Source organism: Lipophrys pholis (genome assembly GCF_963383615.2).
Source record: "Lipophrys pholis genome assembly, chromosome: 7".
In the NCBI taxonomy this organism is placed as follows: domain Eukaryota; kingdom Metazoa; phylum Chordata; class Actinopteri; order Blenniiformes; family Blenniidae; genus Lipophrys; species Lipophrys pholis.
In genome coordinates, this window is record NC_137638.1 from 29,452,602 (window position 1) to 29,473,223 (window position 20,622).

General features: G+C 41.4%; 2 protein-coding genes across 3 annotated transcripts; both read left to right on the plus strand.

Annotated features, from left to right (window-relative positions):
• Window positions 1–645: 645 nt before the first annotated feature.
• LOC308111690 (mothers against decapentaplegic homolog 2) lies at window positions 646–17,849 on the plus strand. 2 transcript variants are annotated; one of them, XM_080466681.1, is made up of 11 exons: window positions 646–808; window positions 7,339–7,813; window positions 9,509–9,598; window positions 9,743–9,936; window positions 11,351–11,485; window positions 11,676–11,750; window positions 11,967–12,020; window positions 12,688–12,900; window positions 13,663–13,800; window positions 14,299–14,443; window positions 15,540–17,849. In XM_080466681.1, the coding sequence occupies exons 2-11, from the start codon at window positions 7,578–7,580 to the stop codon at window positions 15,661–15,663; spliced, it is 1,404 nt and encodes a 467-aa protein (XP_080322807.1). In that variant the 5' UTR covers window positions 646–808; window positions 7,339–7,577; the 3' UTR covers window positions 15,664–17,849. The 2 variants fall into 2 exon arrangements, with proteins under 2 accessions (XP_080322807.1, XP_080322808.1); XM_080466682.1 differs by lacking the exon at window positions 646–808 and having other exon boundaries at window positions 7,451–7,813; window positions 11,676–11,738.
• A 969-nt stretch (window positions 17,850–18,818) lies between these two features.
• Window positions 18,819–20,231, plus strand: LOC308111789 (immediate early response 3-interacting protein 1). The gene is made up of 3 exons (XM_080466815.1): window positions 18,819–18,975; window positions 19,208–19,309; window positions 19,829–20,231. Exons 1-3 carry the CDS (start codon window positions 18,885–18,887, stop codon window positions 19,882–19,884), a joined length of 249 nt encoding a protein of 82 aa, XP_080322941.1. The 5' UTR covers window positions 18,819–18,884; the 3' UTR covers window positions 19,885–20,231.
• The last annotated feature ends 391 nt before the right edge of the window (window positions 20,232–20,622 follow it).

Genomic DNA, 20,622 nt, shown 5'->3' on the forward strand with positions numbered 1-20,622 from the left:
ATATTTGTCCTGGTTTTTGTTTTCATTGATAGTCCCATTTTAATGGGCAACTTCATTCATGCTATTTCTATATTTTGATTGATTGATTGATTGATTGATTGATTGATTGATTGATTGATTGATTGATTGATTGATGTTTCGTTTCTGTGTTATTGTCCAGTCAGTTGCTGCGATTGTGGTTTTAATTTTGCTTTGCTGCAGTGAAAACAATGATTTTAAATATATTTTTTTTCTTAGGTTTTTTCAGAGGGGTACAAACACACCTGTGAAAGAAAAGCAGTTATTGGCTAAGATGATGAACAATGAACAGTCACAAATTGACCAAGAAACAGAACAAATATCACATTTATATGTGTTTATTGGTTGTTGTTGTTGTTGTTGTTGAGGGTTTTTTATTTTATTAAATGAAATGATTTTTGTAATGTAAATTGTGATTTAAGGAGATAAACTCTGCCTACATGTTGCTGGATTTTCCTCATAACTGCACATAATGGAGAGAGACGTAAACACATGCTGTCAGATAAACAATAGGGATCGACAGGGAGGCGAGCCAGTGTCCGGGCGCGCTTTGGATGTAATTCTCCAATCAGGGAGAGCAAAGGCGGGACATAGCGTGCCGCACGGAGCCAGCACGTTAGTTGTCTTGCTCCGGTCTACCTATCACGAGCTAACTAGCTGCTGTTGCAGCTTCAGAGGAGCTGAAAACACCAAACTCCCTTCAAAACGCCCTTTTTAATGTCAGCGCTGCGTTTCCAGAGCCCAGCACACCTTCATCCGTCAAAGTGGAGCTCCGGACTTCCAGATTTGGGTCAGTATTGACACGCTTTCGGCAGCTTTGTGGACTTTTGCAGCATGTTTGTGGAGCGGTAGCTCCGTGTAGCTCCGTTAGCAGCAGTTCGGGAGAGTTCGTCCGCGATGCGAACTCATATTCTGGCTTTATTTCTGAGACGAACACCCCGAGCGCCGGTGGCCCCTCCGAAACGAAACCCAGCAGGGATTAAATCCCACAAACTGACACCCAGTGGTGTTCCATGAGCCCGGCTGTGTTTGACAGGCTGCGTCCAGAGCAGCGCGGCGGACTGTTGATCACAACAAAAGGATTTTTGATAACAAGCTGTCCGTTAGCTCCGTTCAGCTAATGTTCGCTGCCCCGGCTGCGTTATCACTCGTCTGTGACTCTGGTTTACTGAGTCATGTTCGCTGTGCTTTGTGCCCTGGTAGGTTTGGGGTTGATTTTGGAGGCTTTTTGCAGGCGAGCGCCGGTGAAGTTATTGTTGTGATTGGAGAGGAGCAGGCCCCCCAGCAGGCAGCTAGCAGCCGGCCTTCCAGCACGGCGCTGAAGTTGGCCTCCGATGTGTAGCTTCGAGTCCTGAATTTAAGGGAAAGTTTCAGTCTTAAGAGTGAGAATCGGGTTGTTTTTGTTCCACTGAAGGTAAAGAAAGCGGGATATTCTGGGTAGAACTGTACTACTGTCTGAAATTTCAGACATCGGGTGACATTGTATAATCGTCCTTATATGGCACTAACGGTGCAGGTCTACAATTAAAAGTATTTAAATCTGAGAAATAAAAGGCAATGAAAAGCTATGCTAAATAATATCTCTATATATTTACGTTTGCACGCACACGTACACAAATATGCATATTTCGATATATTTTGTATATATAAATAAAACCATGTAAGTAAGCTATATCATTAAATTCGTCTATAGTTTATGAAAACACACAGGCCCAGTTTACACAGTAACGACTTGAAGTGAAAATACAAAACTTTCATAGTGATTTGGGGTTCCGTCTACACAACATTGGTGCTCAGAGCCTCTGAAAATACAACTTTCTGAAAACTGCTCCCAAAGTGGCACTTTTCAAAAACGCTCGGGCCTTGTTATCGTGTAACAGGGCGAAAACGACCCTTTCTGGAATCGCCGAGCCATTTGAGTAGACGGCGGAAGCGCTGCTACTGTACACACACACACACACACACACACACACACACACACACACACACACACACACACACACACACACACCACGGCCGTGGTAAACACTTCTTCTAGACGGTAAGAACAATGTTTCCTCCAGAGTGTCATGACTGCCTGTCCTTATTCTCCTGGAACTTGGTAGTTTTAATTTGACAGTCACTGTAATAACAATCTAACTTCATCGTCTGTCCACACCAATGTTTGTGTTCTCTCATTGTTTATGGTGACAGTATTGTTCTCTGTGCATGTGTGTGTGCTTTCATTACCAAAACCACCAACAGCACCTACGAGTGGCCGGACATGAGAACGACATCGTTTTCAGTGTTTCTGCTGTTGCCGAGTAAATGGACATCGTTTTCAAAACTTTGCCGCGTAAATGCAAAACCTTTCTGAAATGAAAATGCAAAAACAATGTTTTCACTTTAAGCATTATAACAGAGACATATACACAAAATATATCAATCTTTTTCTCCAATATACACACCTGTCTAACTTAAGAATACTAAAGAACACTCAATTTGTTAAACTAACCAAGACTATTCAAAAACTGGTGATCGAAATCAGATAAACTAGACATTTCATGCAACAGAGGCCACATTCTGCTAAATGTCATCTTAAAATTTGGATCATACCAAAAAGACCCAATCCGGATTTTATTTATTTAAGTTGATAAGCAAATGTTGTTTTTTCAGATGTACTTGATAAATGTCAATTTTGGACTATTAAAGAACTTGGTTTATGTGGGGGAATGCAGAAATGTGCTCTGTTTCACCTCCACAAGCAGATCTAACTCGTTTCCTATTGAAAACTACTTTCAGGGGTTTTCTGTGACACCAGTTTTATACTTCATGTCTTTCCTTTTGCGATCTGAAGCAGTAAGATTTGAGCCTGTGAACATCTGGGCACAAGTTTGTATTACTAACCTGTAGACCTCTTGCTTAACAATCTGATCTCCACTGAACAACTTCAGGATGTGAGAATAACCTTATCCTGGATATCATCTGCGTACAACGGCAGTTGAGTAAATCACCAAAGTTAACATTGAATCCAGTTTTGGCAGCATTGATCTTCACTTTGACGTGACAGAGAATATGCACATTGTCATTTCATTTCCTTATAAATCTGCAATCTATTCTTTGGTGTGGTTTGGTTTTGCTTCAATTGTCCTGTTGCATTTATTTGTTTTTTAACAGCAGTCGCACGGTGTGATGTGGTGAGATGATGCAGACAGATTAATAAAGTTTAAACTTATCGCTGCCTGAAAAGCTTTTAATGAAAAAAGAAAAGACAAAGTTTTCCCGATGAAATAACAAAGAGCCTCCTCAATTTTCTTTTTGGTTCAAAAAAAGTGATTTGATCAAAATAATTGACTAATATTGCTGTATTCATTCAGTGGATTGCAATTGCACCATGCAAATATTGATCTCCTTGGGGCAATTTTGACCTAATGACTAGAATAATATCTTATTCTATTCACTGTGAATTGCTACTAGTCTGTGTGGAGCCATGCTGCACATAAATTTTGATTAAAACAGCATTTCAATTTCATTGTATCAGACAATTTGAGAACAAATCCAGAAGTGTTAATCAGATAATCTTTTTCATTTTTAACTGTTTAAATAATCAGTTGAATAAGTCCAGAAATCTGATAAATGTACCTTTCGTAATTTTATATGTTTTGTCCTCTTTTGTTATGTTGCTGGACATGTTATAATGAATTGTAAATGTGCACTTAGACTTACGTATTTCAGTTTTCACAAATTTCAGACAAAAATATGACCGTTTCTAAAATGTGCAACATGCTTTACAACAAAAAAATCAAACCTGGAAATGAGTTTCCCTCAACATTTCCCTTAACCACAAGCGCAGAGGCTACACATGTGAGACTCACTTCACTGCTGTGCAGTGTGGGGGCCGGCCAACTGGTCCTCCTCACTTGTTTGTGTTTATTGTGAAAGCCAGAGGGATTTTCACAGTTTGGTTTGAATTGGTGCATCTAAAGCAGAAAGAAGAGGCACAACAATTGTGCTAACGGCAAAGTTTGTCGTGTCATTAGCTTCACATGAGAGGGAGTGTGTGGGATGAACAAATATTAAGTGGATATTTCTGCTGGATAAACTCACCAGCTTGAATTCACAGAATAGTAATAGACCTGATTCCTGGGTTGTAATACTCATGGGATGCAGCTTATGTGACAAGTCGGTTTCTTATTATTGCCTTGTCATATTCACTGCTTGTTAGCATAATGCCCAATACTAGTCTTTATTAGCCTTTAATAACAATATTCAACCTCTCTATTGTATTTGAATAAATGTACAAGCCACTTTGTGCTGTAGCGTTCCCTCTAAGTTAACATGCAGCGTCTGTGTGTGTCTCAATATCTTCACGTAACTCCCCGAAGCCTTTAAAGTTTCAGCAAGGTTACGTCAGAACTGATCTTTTAGGCTGCATTCACACCGCAGGTCTTGATGCTCAATTCAGATTTTTTTCCTGGGATCTGATATGTTTGCGCGATCATCTCAAATGCGACCTGCTGTGTGCACGTGATTGGACCGGATGTTTTTTCGGGTCCCAGAGCACAGAAGACGACATGGAATCACATCGAGCACACCATTTTCCAATGGCATGCCGGTCAGCACCAGGGTTGCCAGATGTGACTCACTGTTTTCAGCCCAAACAAAGTAAAACCCGAGCACCTCAATAAAATCCAGCACAAATCTCAGCCAGTGTAGAAATGATGTTAAAACCGTTAAACAAAACAAAAAATTAACACGCCATAAACACACGAATGAACAAAATAAAGAAAGTTAAAAGGTAAGAGAGTTTGGCTCCCTAATTGGGGGATACCGCTATGTCTGGCAACGCTGGTCAGGGTGTACTGTAGATCCATTGTCAAGTGGATGTTAAATACGAGCCGACACAATCTAGACAACATGACCAGAGAAAGAAGGAGAATGAGGTGAAAAGAGAGCACAGCTTTTAACATTGTGGCGGAGCTGCTTCCTCCGGTGCTTATTCTTGACGTCGGTCACACGTCAATGACGAAGCAGTCACATGTAGAAAAATATCCCACTTGGTACCACATATGAACAAGGCCGGGGTCTGGTGTGGAAACATCAGAATTGGAGCTTTCACACGGCCACTGAACAGGTCTGATATGAGTCGCTGTGAGTAGAAAATGAGAATTGGGTCTCATTTCCTTGCAGTGTGAACAAGGCCTTAGGCTCATTGTTGTGATGTGATGTCTTCTCAAACTGCTATCAGTAGCTGCCTCCTCGTGCAGGTTAATGTAGAACTGCTGGAGTTGACCGTGGTTGTGCATTGCTCCCGTGGCGTGTTTACGTGTCAGTTATTTCTGACACTCGCTATCTTTGCTTTAATTTTTTAGATAAACCTCACTAATTTAGCGAGAGAACATCTGTTTCCCACCGAGCCCAGTTCACACAACCACATTTCAAATGGAAACGCATTGTTTTTCTGTTTTCATTTCGGAAACGTTTCGTGTTTTGCACAGCAACGTTTTGAAAACGATGTCTGTTTACACAAACGCTGAAAACGACGTGGCTAGCATGTGGGGCTATGAGTTGGCCCTCGTGGTTGTTTTTGTAATGAAACCACACATACCCTCAGAGAACACTATGTTATAAACATTACGAGCTCTCAGAAACTTGTACGGACGGACGACCAAGTTGGATTGTTCCTATTGACTGTCAACCATAAAACTACCAAGTCCCAGGAGAATATGCACGGGGAGTCGCGACACTCTGGAGGCAAACATTGTCATTGTCCATCCACTCATGCATGTGCAGAAGAACTATTTACTACGGCTGTGGTGTGCGTGCACAATAGCAGCTTTTCCACTGTTTACATGACGGAGCTGAAGCTCTTCCAACAAGTTGCATTTACAGTGACTCTGAGCTCTGTTGTCATGTAAACAAACACCAAAAACATAGTGAAAGTATTGCCTTTTCTCATAAATGTGTCCTAAAACTGCAGTCTTCTGTGGGCACATGACCGCTCATTGGCTCCTGGTACATGGATAAAACATTGACTGGGATGGCTATGGTTTACTTCATAGAGTAGGTTATTGTCATCACTGCCTTAAGATTTCTGGAGCCGACTTGCAAGGGGGAGACTGAGTATAGAACATGGTCAATGCTGTGTCTTTGTGGCTACGACAGGTAAAAGAGGTTTTGAAGAACTATATAGAGAAGTTAACAATAGCAACAGAAGTACGTCGAGTTTTAGTGGCTCTCGTCACTTTATTCCGTAATATTAATGAGATGGAGAATCTGACATAAGTGGAGACTGTGTGCTTAAATAAGTCATTATTTGGATGCACCTTTCAGACAGTAAAATACAATTCAAACTTCTTTAATGACTGACAAAAGCATTAAAAGAAAAATATTTTCGAGTGTGGTGAACACGTATGAAACACAACAATAACAGTAATGTTATTAAATGGGGAGAACAGTGTACACCTAAAACAGTTCAAATAAGTCATTAACTGTGGTCAAATGGCAAGAAAACAAGTGGAATGTAACAAAAAACAGGAGGAGTAAAGTACATAGTTATTTCTAAAACATACATAAGTATTGGCTCAGGTGTAAAGCCACAATATGAAGGTATTTCCTTAGAGAAGCTTAATATGAAAGGAAATCATACTTTATTGATCCTCTTAGGGAAATTATTTCCATACATTTGATCCATTGTATTCAGAGTTAATTCATTGTACTCAGTTCAGCTTCAACTTTATCCAGTTCAGTGTTTCAGGGCACGTGAGCTGATCCCAGCTAACCAAGTGCAAAGGCAGAGCGGTTACCAGTCCATCACCGGGCAAATGTGCTATTTAGCGTCATCAAATCGCCTCACGTGCATGTTTTTAGTCTCTGGGAGGAAACCGTAACACCTGGGGAGTCCCTGAACATTCAATCTGGACACAGAAAAGGTCCAAAACCCAGAGAGTTTAGGCACATCGTCGTATAAACCTCCTGCAAGTTTTCTAATGCATGAGTCACATTAGTGAACCTATTATTTACATAATACATTATATAGTTGGACAGAGGGGCTCAAAGGCAAACAGTCTTTTCCATGAATCCCATGTGAGATTTAACAATAATTTAAAGATTATATGCATTATTTTGTGATGAGCGTGATGCTTATCGACAGGTGTAAATGGCATAAAGGGGTGTTTTCCCTACATCTGTTGATTTAAAAACCCTTGACACTCTGAGGTATGTGGGATTTCAGTGAATTCTCTCTGAAGGTTTTAATTTGATTTCTGCTGAAACTGTGTAAACTATATCATGAATTTGTTTATTGTACAGTTTGTGATCATGTGCTTTCTTTCTCCCAAGGTGCACCTCTCGTTTGAAGAAACCCTACTAGCTCTGGCGTCCACACTGTGAGTCCCTGGTCACTGGAGGGGCCCCTCACGACAAGGGCCCAGACTGTAGCTCCAGGACCCCCCCCACCCCACCCCCCCCGTCCGTGTGTCTGTCTGTCTGTGTGCCTGTGAGACGTCGACAGGGTGAGAAAAGAGCGTGCAAGCTCGTGTTGAGTCCTCTCTGGAGACTCCCGGCTTCGTCCCGTGAAGATGTCCTCCATCCTGCCGTTCACCCCTCCCGTGGTGAAGAGGCTGCTGGGCTGGAAGAAGTCGAGCAGCGGGCCGGGCGGCGCAGGAGGCGGAGAGCAGAACGGGCAGGAGGAGAAGTGGTGGGAGAAGGCCGTGAAGAGCTTAGTGAAGAAGCTGAAGAAGACGGGCCAGCTTGACGAGCTGGAGAAAGCTATCACCACACAGAACTGCAACACCAAGTGTGTCACCATCCCCAGGTACAACCCCCCTCCCACTACCCTGCCCCCGACATCGCTCCAAATACATCCAGTCCTGTGTCAAGATGCAGAACTATTAAATCTAAAAACGAATGTGAAGAAACTTGCTGTTTGTTTACTGACTGTCTGTGTTCCTCACATGAAGAGAAACATTAAAAGCTTGATAGGAAATGTTCCCTTTATCAGCCAGCCAGCCTTGATGATCCAGACTCACGTTCGGTGGGAACACTGTGTGAGCTGATTCACTCGTCACTGACGTGCCGCAAAACCACCACGTCAGATGTTTGTACGTCTATAGATAGCAGGCTGCTCGTTATCGCCTGAGAAATGTTCTGGGCCGTTAGTAGAGATCCAGCGGCTGGCTTGGTGTGAATGAAATCGTAGAAGGTGTCCACACCACATGAAAAAACAAATATTGCCCGTCTGAGGAAACTGCTGCCGCTTTTACACTTGGCATTAAAAATGTTCTTCAGTCAGATTTTATACTGAAGTTATGTGTTTCCAATGTTCACATTTAAGATCTGATTTGTTAAACTATTAACAAAAAGTAAAGAAATCTGTGTTTAGGAGATGATTTCTTTGGAAAAACTAATTATTTCTATTCCAGTGGTTTTACAGTTTGAAGGAACATGGAATTTTTCCGATATAGAAAAAAACGGCCACATTTTTTTTTTTTTTATCACATCAGCGTCTGCCTCTGACTTGTGACATGTGACCCCCAGGTCCTAAATGTTAATCAATGAAATTGATCACTTAATCAGGCATGAATGCAGAATGCATGGAAACATATTTCACTGCACTCCAGTCGATCTTTTGTGATTTGCTTTCAGCACACGTTGATGTTGTGAGGCCCTGGTGGAGTTGCGTCTGTATTTTCACCTTGTCAAACAAAAGCAGAACATAGTCATGTCGCTCTAAATGTATTTCAATGCCAAGTGTTAACGGGTTCTCTGATAGCTGTCTGTGAACTCATCCACCTTTCTTTTCACTTTGATATCGTTGTTGATTTCACCTGAAACGTCTCATTTTCTGCTGTGAAACTGATTGAAAACTGAGCGATTTCCAGCTCCTGGAGATGTTCTAGTCACTGGACTAATGATTCCCCAGCTGAAATTTAAATGTTAACTGACATTCCACTAAAATATAAACTGCTTTGTTGATGTATTTGTAGCATTTTAACATGTAGAAAATGCTATAGTCCTGTTATACAGAAACATTTTCTCGTTTATGTTCCTGCCACATTGTTTTGTGTTTCTCCATTTTCTTGTGAATGTTTTGAGAACGTCTCAAAAGAGGTTTTTTTTTTCTGCGTTCCAAGGTTGCCTGCTCAGTTTCTCTTTTTTCTTCTTCTCCCTTCTTTGTGCCATTGTGTGTCTTCAGTGTTTGTTTGACATAAACGACAGTCGTGGAAAGAAACATGGAGTTATTTTCAGACTTTGATATTGATGTTCAAGAAAGCTCTTTGTGTGCGGAATCCATAATGGTGGGGTGGGGGTGGGGGTGGGGGTGTTGGTGGGGGTAAAGGCTTCTCTTATTTGAAGTTCCCGTCCTTCATTCCCACAGTCGAATGTGAATTTGTTGTCTTTATTTTACCATTAGACTCTAATAACAGAGGCCTTTTAATGTTTATGTTCTCATACTGATAATTCTGATTGTCCCATGTTTATCATTGTTTTTTCCTTTTTCTCTGCACAGCAATTGCTCTGAAATATGGGGACTGAGTACATCAAATACGATAGAGCAGTGGGATACATCAGGCCTATACAGCTACCCTGACCAAACCAGGTGACTGTCCTTACCTATTGCTTGGTGTGTGAGAGTTGTTGAACACAGTGTTAAAGGTGAGATATTAACATCCTTGTTTCTGCTCTATCCGACCCCTCTCCCACCCTCTACCTACCCTCACCATGTGGTCCGCCACTGGTTCAGATCCCTGGACGGCCGCCTGCAGGTGTCCCACAAGAAGGGGCTTCCTCATGTTATCTACTGCCGCCTGTGGCGATGGCCGGACCTCCACAGCCACCACGAGCTGCGTGCCATCGAGGCCTGCGAGTATGCCTTCCACCTCAAGAAGGACGAGGTCTGCATCAACCCCTACCACTACCAGAGGGTGGAGACCCCAGGTGAGACCAAGCCACAAGGCTACTGAGTCACATGTCGCACTCCAGGAGCTGCCCAGTATATCGCACATTTATCGTTATCAACAAATTAATTCAGTTTTCAGGCGTTTTGCATTCTGATGCTGCCAAAAAGCGAGATAATTTTATATTTGCAAGGAAAAATACACCTCTTCAATTTCTCAGACAGTCTGTGAATACAAGTGAATACTACCAGGTTTTAATAGAAGATGCAACTTGTTTTGGTTTTTTTTTGTAAAGTTTGAGGTTTTGTAAACCTGTGTATATATAGAAATACTTTGTCTTTGTTAGCGGACAGTATGTCGCTTAAGAGCTTTAGAGACCTTAAGTTTTACAAAGAAATAATACAAATTTGAATAAGATACTTTCAATGCCTTCATGTCGAATTTGGTCAAATTGAAAGCAAATTAAAAACTAGCAAAGAGAAAAGGTTTTTTTGGTGGTATGTGCATTAACCATGAAAAAAAAAAAATCCCCTCACTTGAGATTTTTGTCAATTTTGGCCATGTTTTGCAAAGAAAACCACAAAAATCCTGTAGTCTTTGAGAAAGTTGCCTGAACAGTCATGGTTTATTGCTCACAAGATCCTGGATCCTAATTAATTCACAAAAATGGTCCAATTTTAAAAAAAATTAATAAATAAATAAAAAAATGTCTTCCTTTCACGCCTTCACTCAATACAAAAATTGAGGAACAACGGCTCAAAATAACAGTGAATATATTGATTAAGGAAAACAATCATGGCCCACTCACTGTTGGTGTAAATTATGAGCAACAGAACAGTTTTTTTTTTTACTAATAATCTCAAGGGAACATAAAACTCAATTTTATTTAAAGGGGTCATATCATAGGAATTCACTTTCTAATGGTTTTCTGACAGTACTCATTGTCCTCATACCTGGACTGACGCCCCAGAAGTGAAGACAGTCTGTCCTCTCTCTCCCTGGCTTGTTTCAGGTTTTAAAAAGTGTGTTGCTCCAACCAGCCAATCAGAAATCAAACCCTGTATAGTGTCATCGGGGGTTTAGCCAATCCCAATTAAGGTACATCCGCCCTTTGACTCCTCCCACAATTAGGCAGCTCTGCTCTGGCACATGGCACCATGAGAGGAAGTACTTCCTCCTATTCCCAATATGGGCATGTGTGGGCGGAGCCAGTCCAGCTCTCACAGACACAGCAGATTCTGAATGCAGCTCCTATGATCCAATATTCAAATGAGGAAAATCAAGGAGAAGCTGGATTTGGAATAGTAAACTTTGAATACAACGTTTTTGGACCAACGAGTCCATGTGAAAGTGTTGAAAAGCTGGAGAATATGACCCCTTTAAATATGTTTGGAGCAGTAGTGCAACTTACCTGAAAGCGAGTTTAACTGGATGTTGTTGCCTCGACTCTGCAGTGCTGCCTCCTGTTCTTGTGCCAAGACACTCAGAAATCCTGCCAGAGCTGCCCCCTCTGGACGACTACACTCATTCCATACCGGAGAACACAAACTTCCCTGCGGGAATCGAACCTCCTAACAACTATATACCAGGTCAGTTTGACTCTGCAGGGCACTCTTAGTGTCTGACTGTAGTTGTACTGGATAGATCTATGTTTAAGAGGTTCTTCCATCTTCTTATTTCAGTTGTGTTTTGGGGGAATAAGCCACTTCTTTGTATGTTAAACTGAAAACAGACAAACATGGCAGCCTGATTGTTTATGTTTCTGCTTCATGTGTACAGAAACGCCTCCACCAGGTTACATCAGTGAGGATGGGGAGGCCAGCGATCAACAGATGAATCAAAGTATGGACACAGGTACCCTAGACTAGCCCCTCCTCTTCTTTTCCTCTGTGCCCCTCGGCTCCTCAGAAGACATTTGTTGGTTTTCATCAAGAAAAAAGTTGCTGATATTTTGGACCTGGTGCTCAGAGATCATTTCACAGTTCCCGTCTCTGAGGCTGATATTGATGTGAGTGTTGTTGTCTTAAATTGGTGCACATCCGTGATGATCTTTCTGTTTTTTTCTGCCAGGTTCTCCAGCAGAGCTCTCCCCCAGCACTCTGTCTCCTGTCAATCACAGCATGGGTAAGACGCAGTGTGTTCATGTTGATGGTCACACAAACTCTAACAATGTAACGCCTAAATGGGTTTTCTTTACCTGAATAGTCATGAACCGTCTCATAGCCAGAGTTTGGCTAAAGTACATACGAAGCAATTTAGAGTTAAGTAGTCGTTTATTATTAGGGGCGTGTGGGAATGTGCTAATGGAGCATATCTGGGCTACTTGTAGTTTATTCATCATATGTTAGGAACAAAATGTCAATAAAAGTACAAAATGACTAATATTTAAGGTTCAATATGAATCTAAACAGCAGGTAACATACGTATCATCACATAAATCATTTTCAAAGATTATTTAAAAAAAAACACTTTCACTACAACAGCCATATTTGTGATGCAGATTTATTCCTCAATTTGGTCCAGCATTATCTTAGATTTGATAGTTGTACGTAGCAAGTTCTTGTTTTGTTTGTTTTTACTATGTTTTTATGCTCTGATATATTATCGTATGTTTTTGTTGTATTTTAGTTTTCTTGCCGTGTTTCTCCTGCTTTGATCTTTGCTATAAAAAAACCTCCTTTTTGAATGACGGTTACTCAGACTTGTGTTGACGACGTTGAGGAGGAGCCGATCAGACGCAGTTGTGAGTACGTGTAGAAACAAACCTCCTCTCTCCCACCGTCTCCTGCAGACCTGCAGCCGGTGACCTACTCGGAGCCGGCCTTCTGGTGCTCGATAGCGTACTACGAGCTGAACCAGCGGGTGGGGGAGACGTTTCACGCCTCTCAGCCGTCGCTGACGGTGGACGGGTTCACAGACCCGTCAAACTCTGAGCGCTTCTGCCTGGGCCTGCTGTCGAATGTTAACAGGAACGCCACTGTGGAGATGACCCGGCGGCACATAGGTGTGTCACAGATCCAATTTTTTTGTGTCATATTTTATCTGTGGATGAAAAAGACAAGTAGAGAGTAATTCAAGGATGCTATTATTATATTACAATCTGCTATATTGCAGCACCGTAGGGAATCACAGGTTGCAGGTTTTATACAGAGTAGTTCTGGGCAATGTTGACAGTTTTTTGTGATAAATATCATTCAATAATAATTTAAAAAGTCGTTTATTATTCACTTGTGTTGCAGAGTCACTGCTTGTATTCAAACATTGACAAATACCCATGTGCTTTTAAACAGCAGTCTTCTTTTCACACTGCATCAGTTTGAGTACTTTCAGTAACAAGAGTACTTTCAGTAACGAGTATTTTCAGTAACCGATGCCCGCAGATTTAATCAGCCTTCAGTTTGCAGGTTTTTACTTTTCTTTAGTATTTGTTAGCTTGTGGCGCTCCTCCAGGTAGTGTTTGTGTGGGAGGGTCTGCTGGCATCAACCATGACGAGTTTCTGGGTGAAATTTGTCATGTCGTTGCTCAGACGTGATTGTAGCTGGATTATTGTCGTGTTGCTGTGACTGGTTAGAGCCGGCGTCGCTGTGTGTCTGATGATTGATTCACTGTCAGCTGAAGTTTTAGACAAAGTGAAATGTTGGTGCATGTTATTGTTGTTTTTCGTCTGTCTTGGTCAGTCAGACATTCCTAACTGGAGCTGCTCCTGTCAGCAAAATTTCACCGACTGATTTCATATTTGCGCTTGTTGCTGCCGTCTGTTCACAGGAAGAGGAGTTCGGCTCTACTACATCGGAGGGGAGGTGTTTGCAGAGTGCCTGAGTGATAGCGCCATCTTTGTTCAAAGTCCAAACTGCAACCAGCGGTATGGCTGGCATCCAGCGACCGTGTGTAAAATTCCTCCAGGTACGACTCTGAAGATGTAGCAGTCAGAAAAATGTTGCAGACACAAAAGAATCTAACCAGCAGCTTCTGGGCATGAAGATGTGGACTTCTCTGTTTTGTGTGTGTGTGTGAGTGAAGATGCCGCCATTCTACATCGCCGGGAATGTATTTAGGATATGACATACTCTGATTTATCGAGTGTCTCCTGAGTGTTTGGAGGCTGCTGCCTGGTAGTAAAAGCAGTAATCCCACCACACTCAGAAGCTCTTGAACATGTCACAGCTTCCATAGCAACCTCTCAAATCACCTCCACTGCACTCCTCCACAGCGTGCTTTGAATGCTAATCTACAGGTAAAGGTCTGATTGCAAAGTGATTCCAAGACTTTTTATTCAAAAACAACTTAAACGTATGCAGCTGCTGATTGCTTGAACCAAAACAAAAACACAATAATAGGCTGCACGGTGATGGACGTCATGTACTGTTATTAAAAACTTGGTTTCTTCTTTTTCAATTACAGGCTGTAATCTAAAAATCTTCAACAACCAGGAGTTTGCAGCCCTGCTGGCTCAGTCCGTCAACCAGGGCTTCGAGGCCGTGTACCAGCTCACCCGGATGTGCACGATCCGCATGAGCTTTGTGAAAGGCTGGGGGGCCGAGTACAGGTGAGGACACCAAAACTAATAGTGACGACCGTTTTAACCAAATTCCTACAAAATCAGGTTTTTATAAGAGCTTAAGACACAGATGTGAACGTCTAGTTCAGGGTCAGTGGGGAGAAAGTAATCTCCAAATAAAGAATCAACATCTCCTACATTACATTGGGAAATGTTGTTTTATGACATTTTAAATGAATAAACTTCCATTTAATTTCTTATTTAGTATTTGTTGATATACTTAAATAACTCTTAAAATATTTGGAAAGAAAAATGAATATTTTCTGGACTATAAGTCGCATCTGTCAAACAAAAGGGGAAAAACTGTGGGTATAACAAGCATTTATTTTTCCACACACTGAACTCTTTCTGTTCCAGTTCTCTGCTTCACATCTTATTGTCCAGTTAGTTTTTTTTCTATTTGGTGACATTTTTCTTGCTCCATCAGTCAAACTGTACTAATGAGGGTTTCTGGTGGCACAGCTCTCTGCTGTCATACAGTGACATCTAGTGGCCCAATGGTGTTTACCAGTATATTTTGATATTCAAGTCACTTTTTTTATATAAGTGACATGGAAAAAACTATGGTGTGAAATAAAGTTCTAGGAAATACGATACATGTTATTATCAGCCTGATTATTGGTTGTGATTTGATCTAAAGTAATTATTTCTGTATGTTTGATACTGTTGTACTCGTGACTCGAGTCATGTTTGTTTGTTTTTTGTTTTCTGGTCATGAGGGCAGGTTATTTTGAGATATTATGTTCATGTTTTTAGGCTATTCTTAATAACTGTGTGTGTGTGTGTGTGTGTGTGTGTGTGTGTGTGTGTGTGTGTGTGTGTGTGTGTGTGTGTGTGTGTGTGTGTGTGTGTGTGTGTGTGTGTGTGTGTGTGTGTGTGTGTGTGTGTGTGTGTGTGTGTGTGTGTGTGTGTGTGTGTGTGTGTGTGTGTGTGTGTGTGTGTGTGTGTGTGTGTGTGTGTGTGTGTGTGTGTGTGTGTGTGTGTGTGTGTGTGTGTGTGTGTGTGTGTGTGTGTGTGTGTGTGTGTGTGTGTGTGTGTGTGTGTGTGTGTGTGTGTGTGTGTGTGTGTGTGTCTCTCTCTCCAGGCGGCAGACGGTCACGAGCACTCCTTGCTGGATCGAGCTGCACTTGAATGGCCCGCTGCAGTGGCTGGACAAGGTCCTGACCCAGATGGGTTCCCCGTCTGCACGCTGCTCCAGTATGTCCTGAACGGCTCCGGAAACTCAAAACAAACATAAAATACATTTTAAAAGAGCCCATTACAAACATCATACCAATCTCAAGTTGTGAGTCCGTTCATGAAATTAAAGAAGAAGAAAACAAACTACTCAAATTTTCTGTAACAAACTTCATAGTATTTGTAGCTCAGTTCCACATCCCTGTTTTACACACACACACACACACACACACACACACACACACACACACACACACACACACACACACACACACACACACACACACACACTCTCACACACACACACCTCTCAGTAAAAACGACACAAAGAAAATTGGCACTTTGTTACCCATCCTTGTCATGCACCTTGTTAAATTGCTTCTCCCCAAATCCTTAATATTAGATCTATTTGTGGTACAAATAAAAATGTATATTGGTTTTTAGTCCAGGAAGTAGGGGAAATACCAAAAATATCTGTGAATAGTTTCTCAGTATTGAAGATTGCTTGTAAGAGTAACACGAGCTTGAATGCTAAAGTGGTTCCCCACCCCCACCCCCACCCCACCCCCCGAACCATTGTTCTTTCGGAGTTTACTTTTCTCTGGGAAACTTTTAGTCCGGGCGGCGGCGTGTTGAAGACAGTGATGGCCTTGGTGGCTGTTCTTCTCTGAAAGAGGCGCCACCACATGTTTATAAAAATTGAATCGACTTTGCCTGAACGCCCCCCCCCCCCCTTTTTTTAATTTTATTTCTTCTCTTGATGTGTGTCGTTGTAAGACATGCGTCTTAAAGGACGAATAGGAATGTTAGTGGGAGAAAAAAAAAAAAAGAATCTCAAAACAACATCAGCTGCAGAGTCCAGTCCGGTTCTAGTTGTATTTTTCCTTCTGTTTGGCTGCCGTGTGGCGCTCTGTGTGGTTGACGGTTCGATCCCCACTGGGCCGGGACCAGAGAGAATCAGAAAGCTCTGGGGTCCCGTGGCCCTCCTCGGTGAACCCCCAGCGTCTCACCGGAGGATCTGAAGGTCTCATCCTAGTTTTAGCCTGTATCCCCATTGTTTTGCTACTTTTTTGTATTCTCATGTATTTTTATATATAAATCTACTTAAGGACTTTCTGTCGTTCACTTTTTATTAAAGTAATATTTTCAAGACCACGGTTGTTTCTAAAGTGAAGGGCGCCAATCATTCCTTCGTTTTCACTCGGTTAATTTTCCAGTATCGACACACAGAAAAAGAAATGTCACTGCCCCGCACAAGTTGTGTTTTCCAAAGAAACGTGGTGCTTCTGAAGTACACAAACCAACAGATTTGTTTTAAGACTCTACTCCTCCTGTTTAACAATTTTAATGATTCCAGAGCCTTGTGAAACTTTGTAATGGCCACCCGTTCATTCATTCATTCATTCATCCAGTCATTCATTTCTTCACCCGTTCACTCTTTTATCTTTAAAAGACACACGTGACCTCTTGTAGCCTTTTGGTGCTCAGTCAAGCGGGTTTTAAGGTCAACTTGGTGGATAAATTGGGGTTGTCAATGTTACAGAAAGGGGAGGAGAGCAGCAGGAGAGCGGATGTGCCTCCACACGGGGACGTTCTGTGTTAATGTGTGTTATCGTATTTGTTCCGTCTATAAAATACAGTATGTACAACAAGACTTAAAACTTAAACTCATTACGTGACTGTTGTGGGTTTAACATGTCCCCACTCTCTCTCTCTCTCTCTCTCTCTCTCTCTCCTCTCTCTCCTCTCTCTCTCTCTCTCTCTACTTCCTTTCTTTATGATGTAAACGTGTTTACCATGCGGCACTAGTGATTGTACTTTCAGTGCACCTAGTGAAGTTTGGATTTGGGGAGCTGAACCATGTGTTAGGGTCCAGTGTTACATTGTTTTTATCTTTGGCCTACAACATATGAATGTGAAGAAAATAAATAAAAAAACAAACAAAATACATTACAAAAACTGACGTGGACCAGACATGCATATACATAACAGTAGTACAGTATGTGTGTATTTAACAGTAATCTTTTTGCAAAACAGTCAGTACAGTAGATGTCGCAGTTGTTTTACCAGTAGAGGGCGGTATTGATAGAGCAGTTCCTTTTTATTTTATTTTTTTGTTTGTTTTTGTTTTGTTTTTCTGTTTGTTTTTCTGACCATAAGCTTCTCAGGCGTGTGGCATATTATGCAGACTTCATAAAACACTAATAAAGATTTTTATTCTCATGATTTTCTGCTTCTTGTGCTTATTTAGTGCAAAAGTTCCAACCAAAGGTTCGAGTCCAAAATCAAGTGGAACCCCAAAGTTTGAACTATAATTCGAATGCAAAATTCATATTTCAATGTAAAACATATCTGACAATCCCTCTTCTATGAGCTACTTGTACTTCTAAATGTCAGAAAATGTTTTCTTAAAAGGCTTTTCTGTGTGTTGGATGGAAGAACCAGAAAATAACAATCAAAAATAGTTCAATCTTTTGAGGTGTGAGTAACTAGATAATTGTTAGCTCTGTGTTTTCAAGTAAAATCCTCGGGTGGTTCAAAGTCTCTCCAGTTCTACTCATTTCCTGGATGTACACTCCTGTACTTGCATGTAGAATTACTCCAATAAAAACGAACAACTTGAAATAATTTAAAAACAGGTTTTGTAGCTCCTGATAAACTAAGATGATTTTCATAATCTCAAACTTAACTGCAGATGCAGCCAGTATTTGTAGACTGATTCCATTACAGCCTCGTTTCACAGATAAAGGTTTGCTCAGTGGTCAGTGTTTCAGATACAATCCGAAAATATATCAGTTTTAAGGTACAATTGTGAGCTGACTGGTTCCACTATTTAAGCAGCGTGTGTTTCCTCGTACATTAATCCATTTGTCACTCCCTTCAGAGTTTATCATCAGAGAGTTTCTGTTTTCAAAAGCCTGATGCTTAATAACATTTCTCCTGCACGATGTGCCTTTACTTTATCAACTCAGGAACAAACATTATTCACATTTATAAAGCTGAACTCAAAGTTTAAAACTGTTTACAGTTTGGGGATGTAGAGGAGTAATTGTCGGGGCTCTACTGCAAGCTTAGGGTCGAGATCTCCAAGTGCTTCTGTATTTTCGAAGTTTGTTTTTTTCTCCTCAAATTTCTGAGTTTTTTTTCTAATCGAACGATACCGCCGTCGTGAAGTTTGTCCTTCCTCGGCAGCCGTAGGCGACGTCATACATAAACAGTGTTAGCCACAGTTAGCTGTTAGCAGGAAGCCGACATGGCCTTTACTTTGTACTCTCTGATTCAGGCTGCGATCCTCTGCGTCAATGCCGTCGCTGTGTTACATGAAGAGAGGTTTCTCAGTAAAAGTGAGTTGATTTAATTAAACATACTTTAATTGTTTGACAATATTCGTGAAGGTGTTAGCCGTGAGCTGAGCGGATGTTCAGTAAGTGTTTAACGTCACGAGAGTGGTTGGAGAGTTTTCATTGTGAATTACAAGGACTTTAGGAGTTCTGTGGACATTTATGAACAAACTGTGACGGTGTTGGAAACAAACACACAGAAACAGAGACACTCACAGTCTGTCTGTCTGTTCAGTCGGGTGGGGAGTGGACCAGAGTGTCGGGGGATTTGGAGACGAACCAGGGGTCAAAGTGCAGCTGATGAACCTGGTCCGGTCAGTGAGGACCGTCATGAGAGGTACACACACACACACACACACACACACACACACACACACACACACACACACACACACACACACACACACACACACCCCATCTTCTCCTTCACTACATCCATGAATCTTCTGTCTTCCTCTTTTCCTCCTGATCCAGCGTCCTTTAGTTTGATCCATCCATAATCTCTCCTCAGCACATGTTCAACCTAGAACCTCTCCAGTTTGATCTCTGACCTGCTCGACTTGTGCCTCTGTCTCCAGTCAATCGATCAAATCAATAGCAACTCTCAATAGTGCAAAACCTCCATTTTTCCCCTTTAGCTGAATCAGATCATGTTTCATTAAGTCATTTCATACGTACGTTTATCAAATAACATCTTATGTTACACACGTTGTAACATAAGATGTTATTTTGAATATAACACACCTTGGTGATATCATCTCTTTCACCTCTTATGCCTGTAGCTTCTCTTCTTCAGAAATGGCTGACATAAAAAAGCCTTTACTGACTGATTGTTCTGTCTCGCCGTGTCCCGCAGTGCCGCTGATCGCTGTGAATTCAGTCTGCATTGTGCTGCTGCTTCTGTTTGGATGAAAAGCAGCGAGAGATTCAAGCAGTTCGCTGTCAGGAGAACGTCTCCATCATCTCAGGAAGACCTCTGAAGACACTGGATGGCTTGAGCACAGAGCGTATACTCCACATCAACACGGGGCTTTATTGCTGAGTCGGGTGTTTTAGTGACAGGTTTATTACACGTAACAAACTTTTGAATAAGCAAATGAATTGTTGAATAATTTTCAGTTTTCAAAAATTTACACAGCAAATGTTGGTCAGAACTTTACAGTCAATGAATGTGAAATGTTTGAGTCATGCCTCAAAATATGTAAATGTCATTAAATATGTGTGTAAATACTGGAGAATAAAAACTTTTTAAGGACTTCAGCTGGTTTGTGGATAAATTTGGTTCATTTCACATAAAGACCAAGGAGTTAAAGCAGAGTGGTTCAGAAATACCATTTAGCCCCAAATGCATGTTTCTGTGCTGTTGGAGGACACACACACACACACACACAGTTATTAAGAATAGCCTAAAAACATGAACATAATATCTCAAAATAACCTGCCCTCATGACCAGAAAACAAAAAACAAACAAACATGACTCGAGTCACGAGTACAACAGTATCAAACATACAGAAAGGTAGAACATGCAGACCTGGACGTCACCTGTTCTCCCTGGGCAGATGGAATCACTATTACAAGCACTCACACTCTTGTCACACTGCGCTCCTTTCCAACCATAAAACTATATATAGAAGCACTTTTCCACCACG

Bases quoted from the DNA above. Each gene is read 5' to 3' on its own strand.
- LOC308111690 (XM_080466681.1), top strand. From the start codon at position 7,578: ATGTCCTCCATCCTGCCGTTCACCCCTCCCGTGGTGAAGAGGCTGCTG. The intron at 7,814-9,508 runs GTACAACCCCCC...TTCTCTGCACAG, and splicing joins AAGTGTGTCACCATCCCCAG to CAATTGCTCTGAAATATGGG. The intron at 11,486-11,675 runs GTCAGTTTGACT...TCATGTGTACAG, and splicing joins TCCTAACAACTATATACCAG to AAACGCCTCCACCAGGTTAC.
- LOC308111789 (XM_080466815.1), top strand. From the start codon at position 18,885: ATGGCCTTTACTTTGTACTCTCTGATTCAGGCTGCGATCCTCTGCGTC. The intron at 18,976-19,207 runs GTGAGTTGATTT...CTGTCTGTTCAG, and splicing joins AGAGAGGTTTCTCAGTAAAA to TCGGGTGGGGAGTGGACCAG. The intron at 19,310-19,828 runs GTACACACACAC...CGTGTCCCGCAG, and splicing joins AGTGAGGACCGTCATGAGAG to TGCCGCTGATCGCTGTGAAT.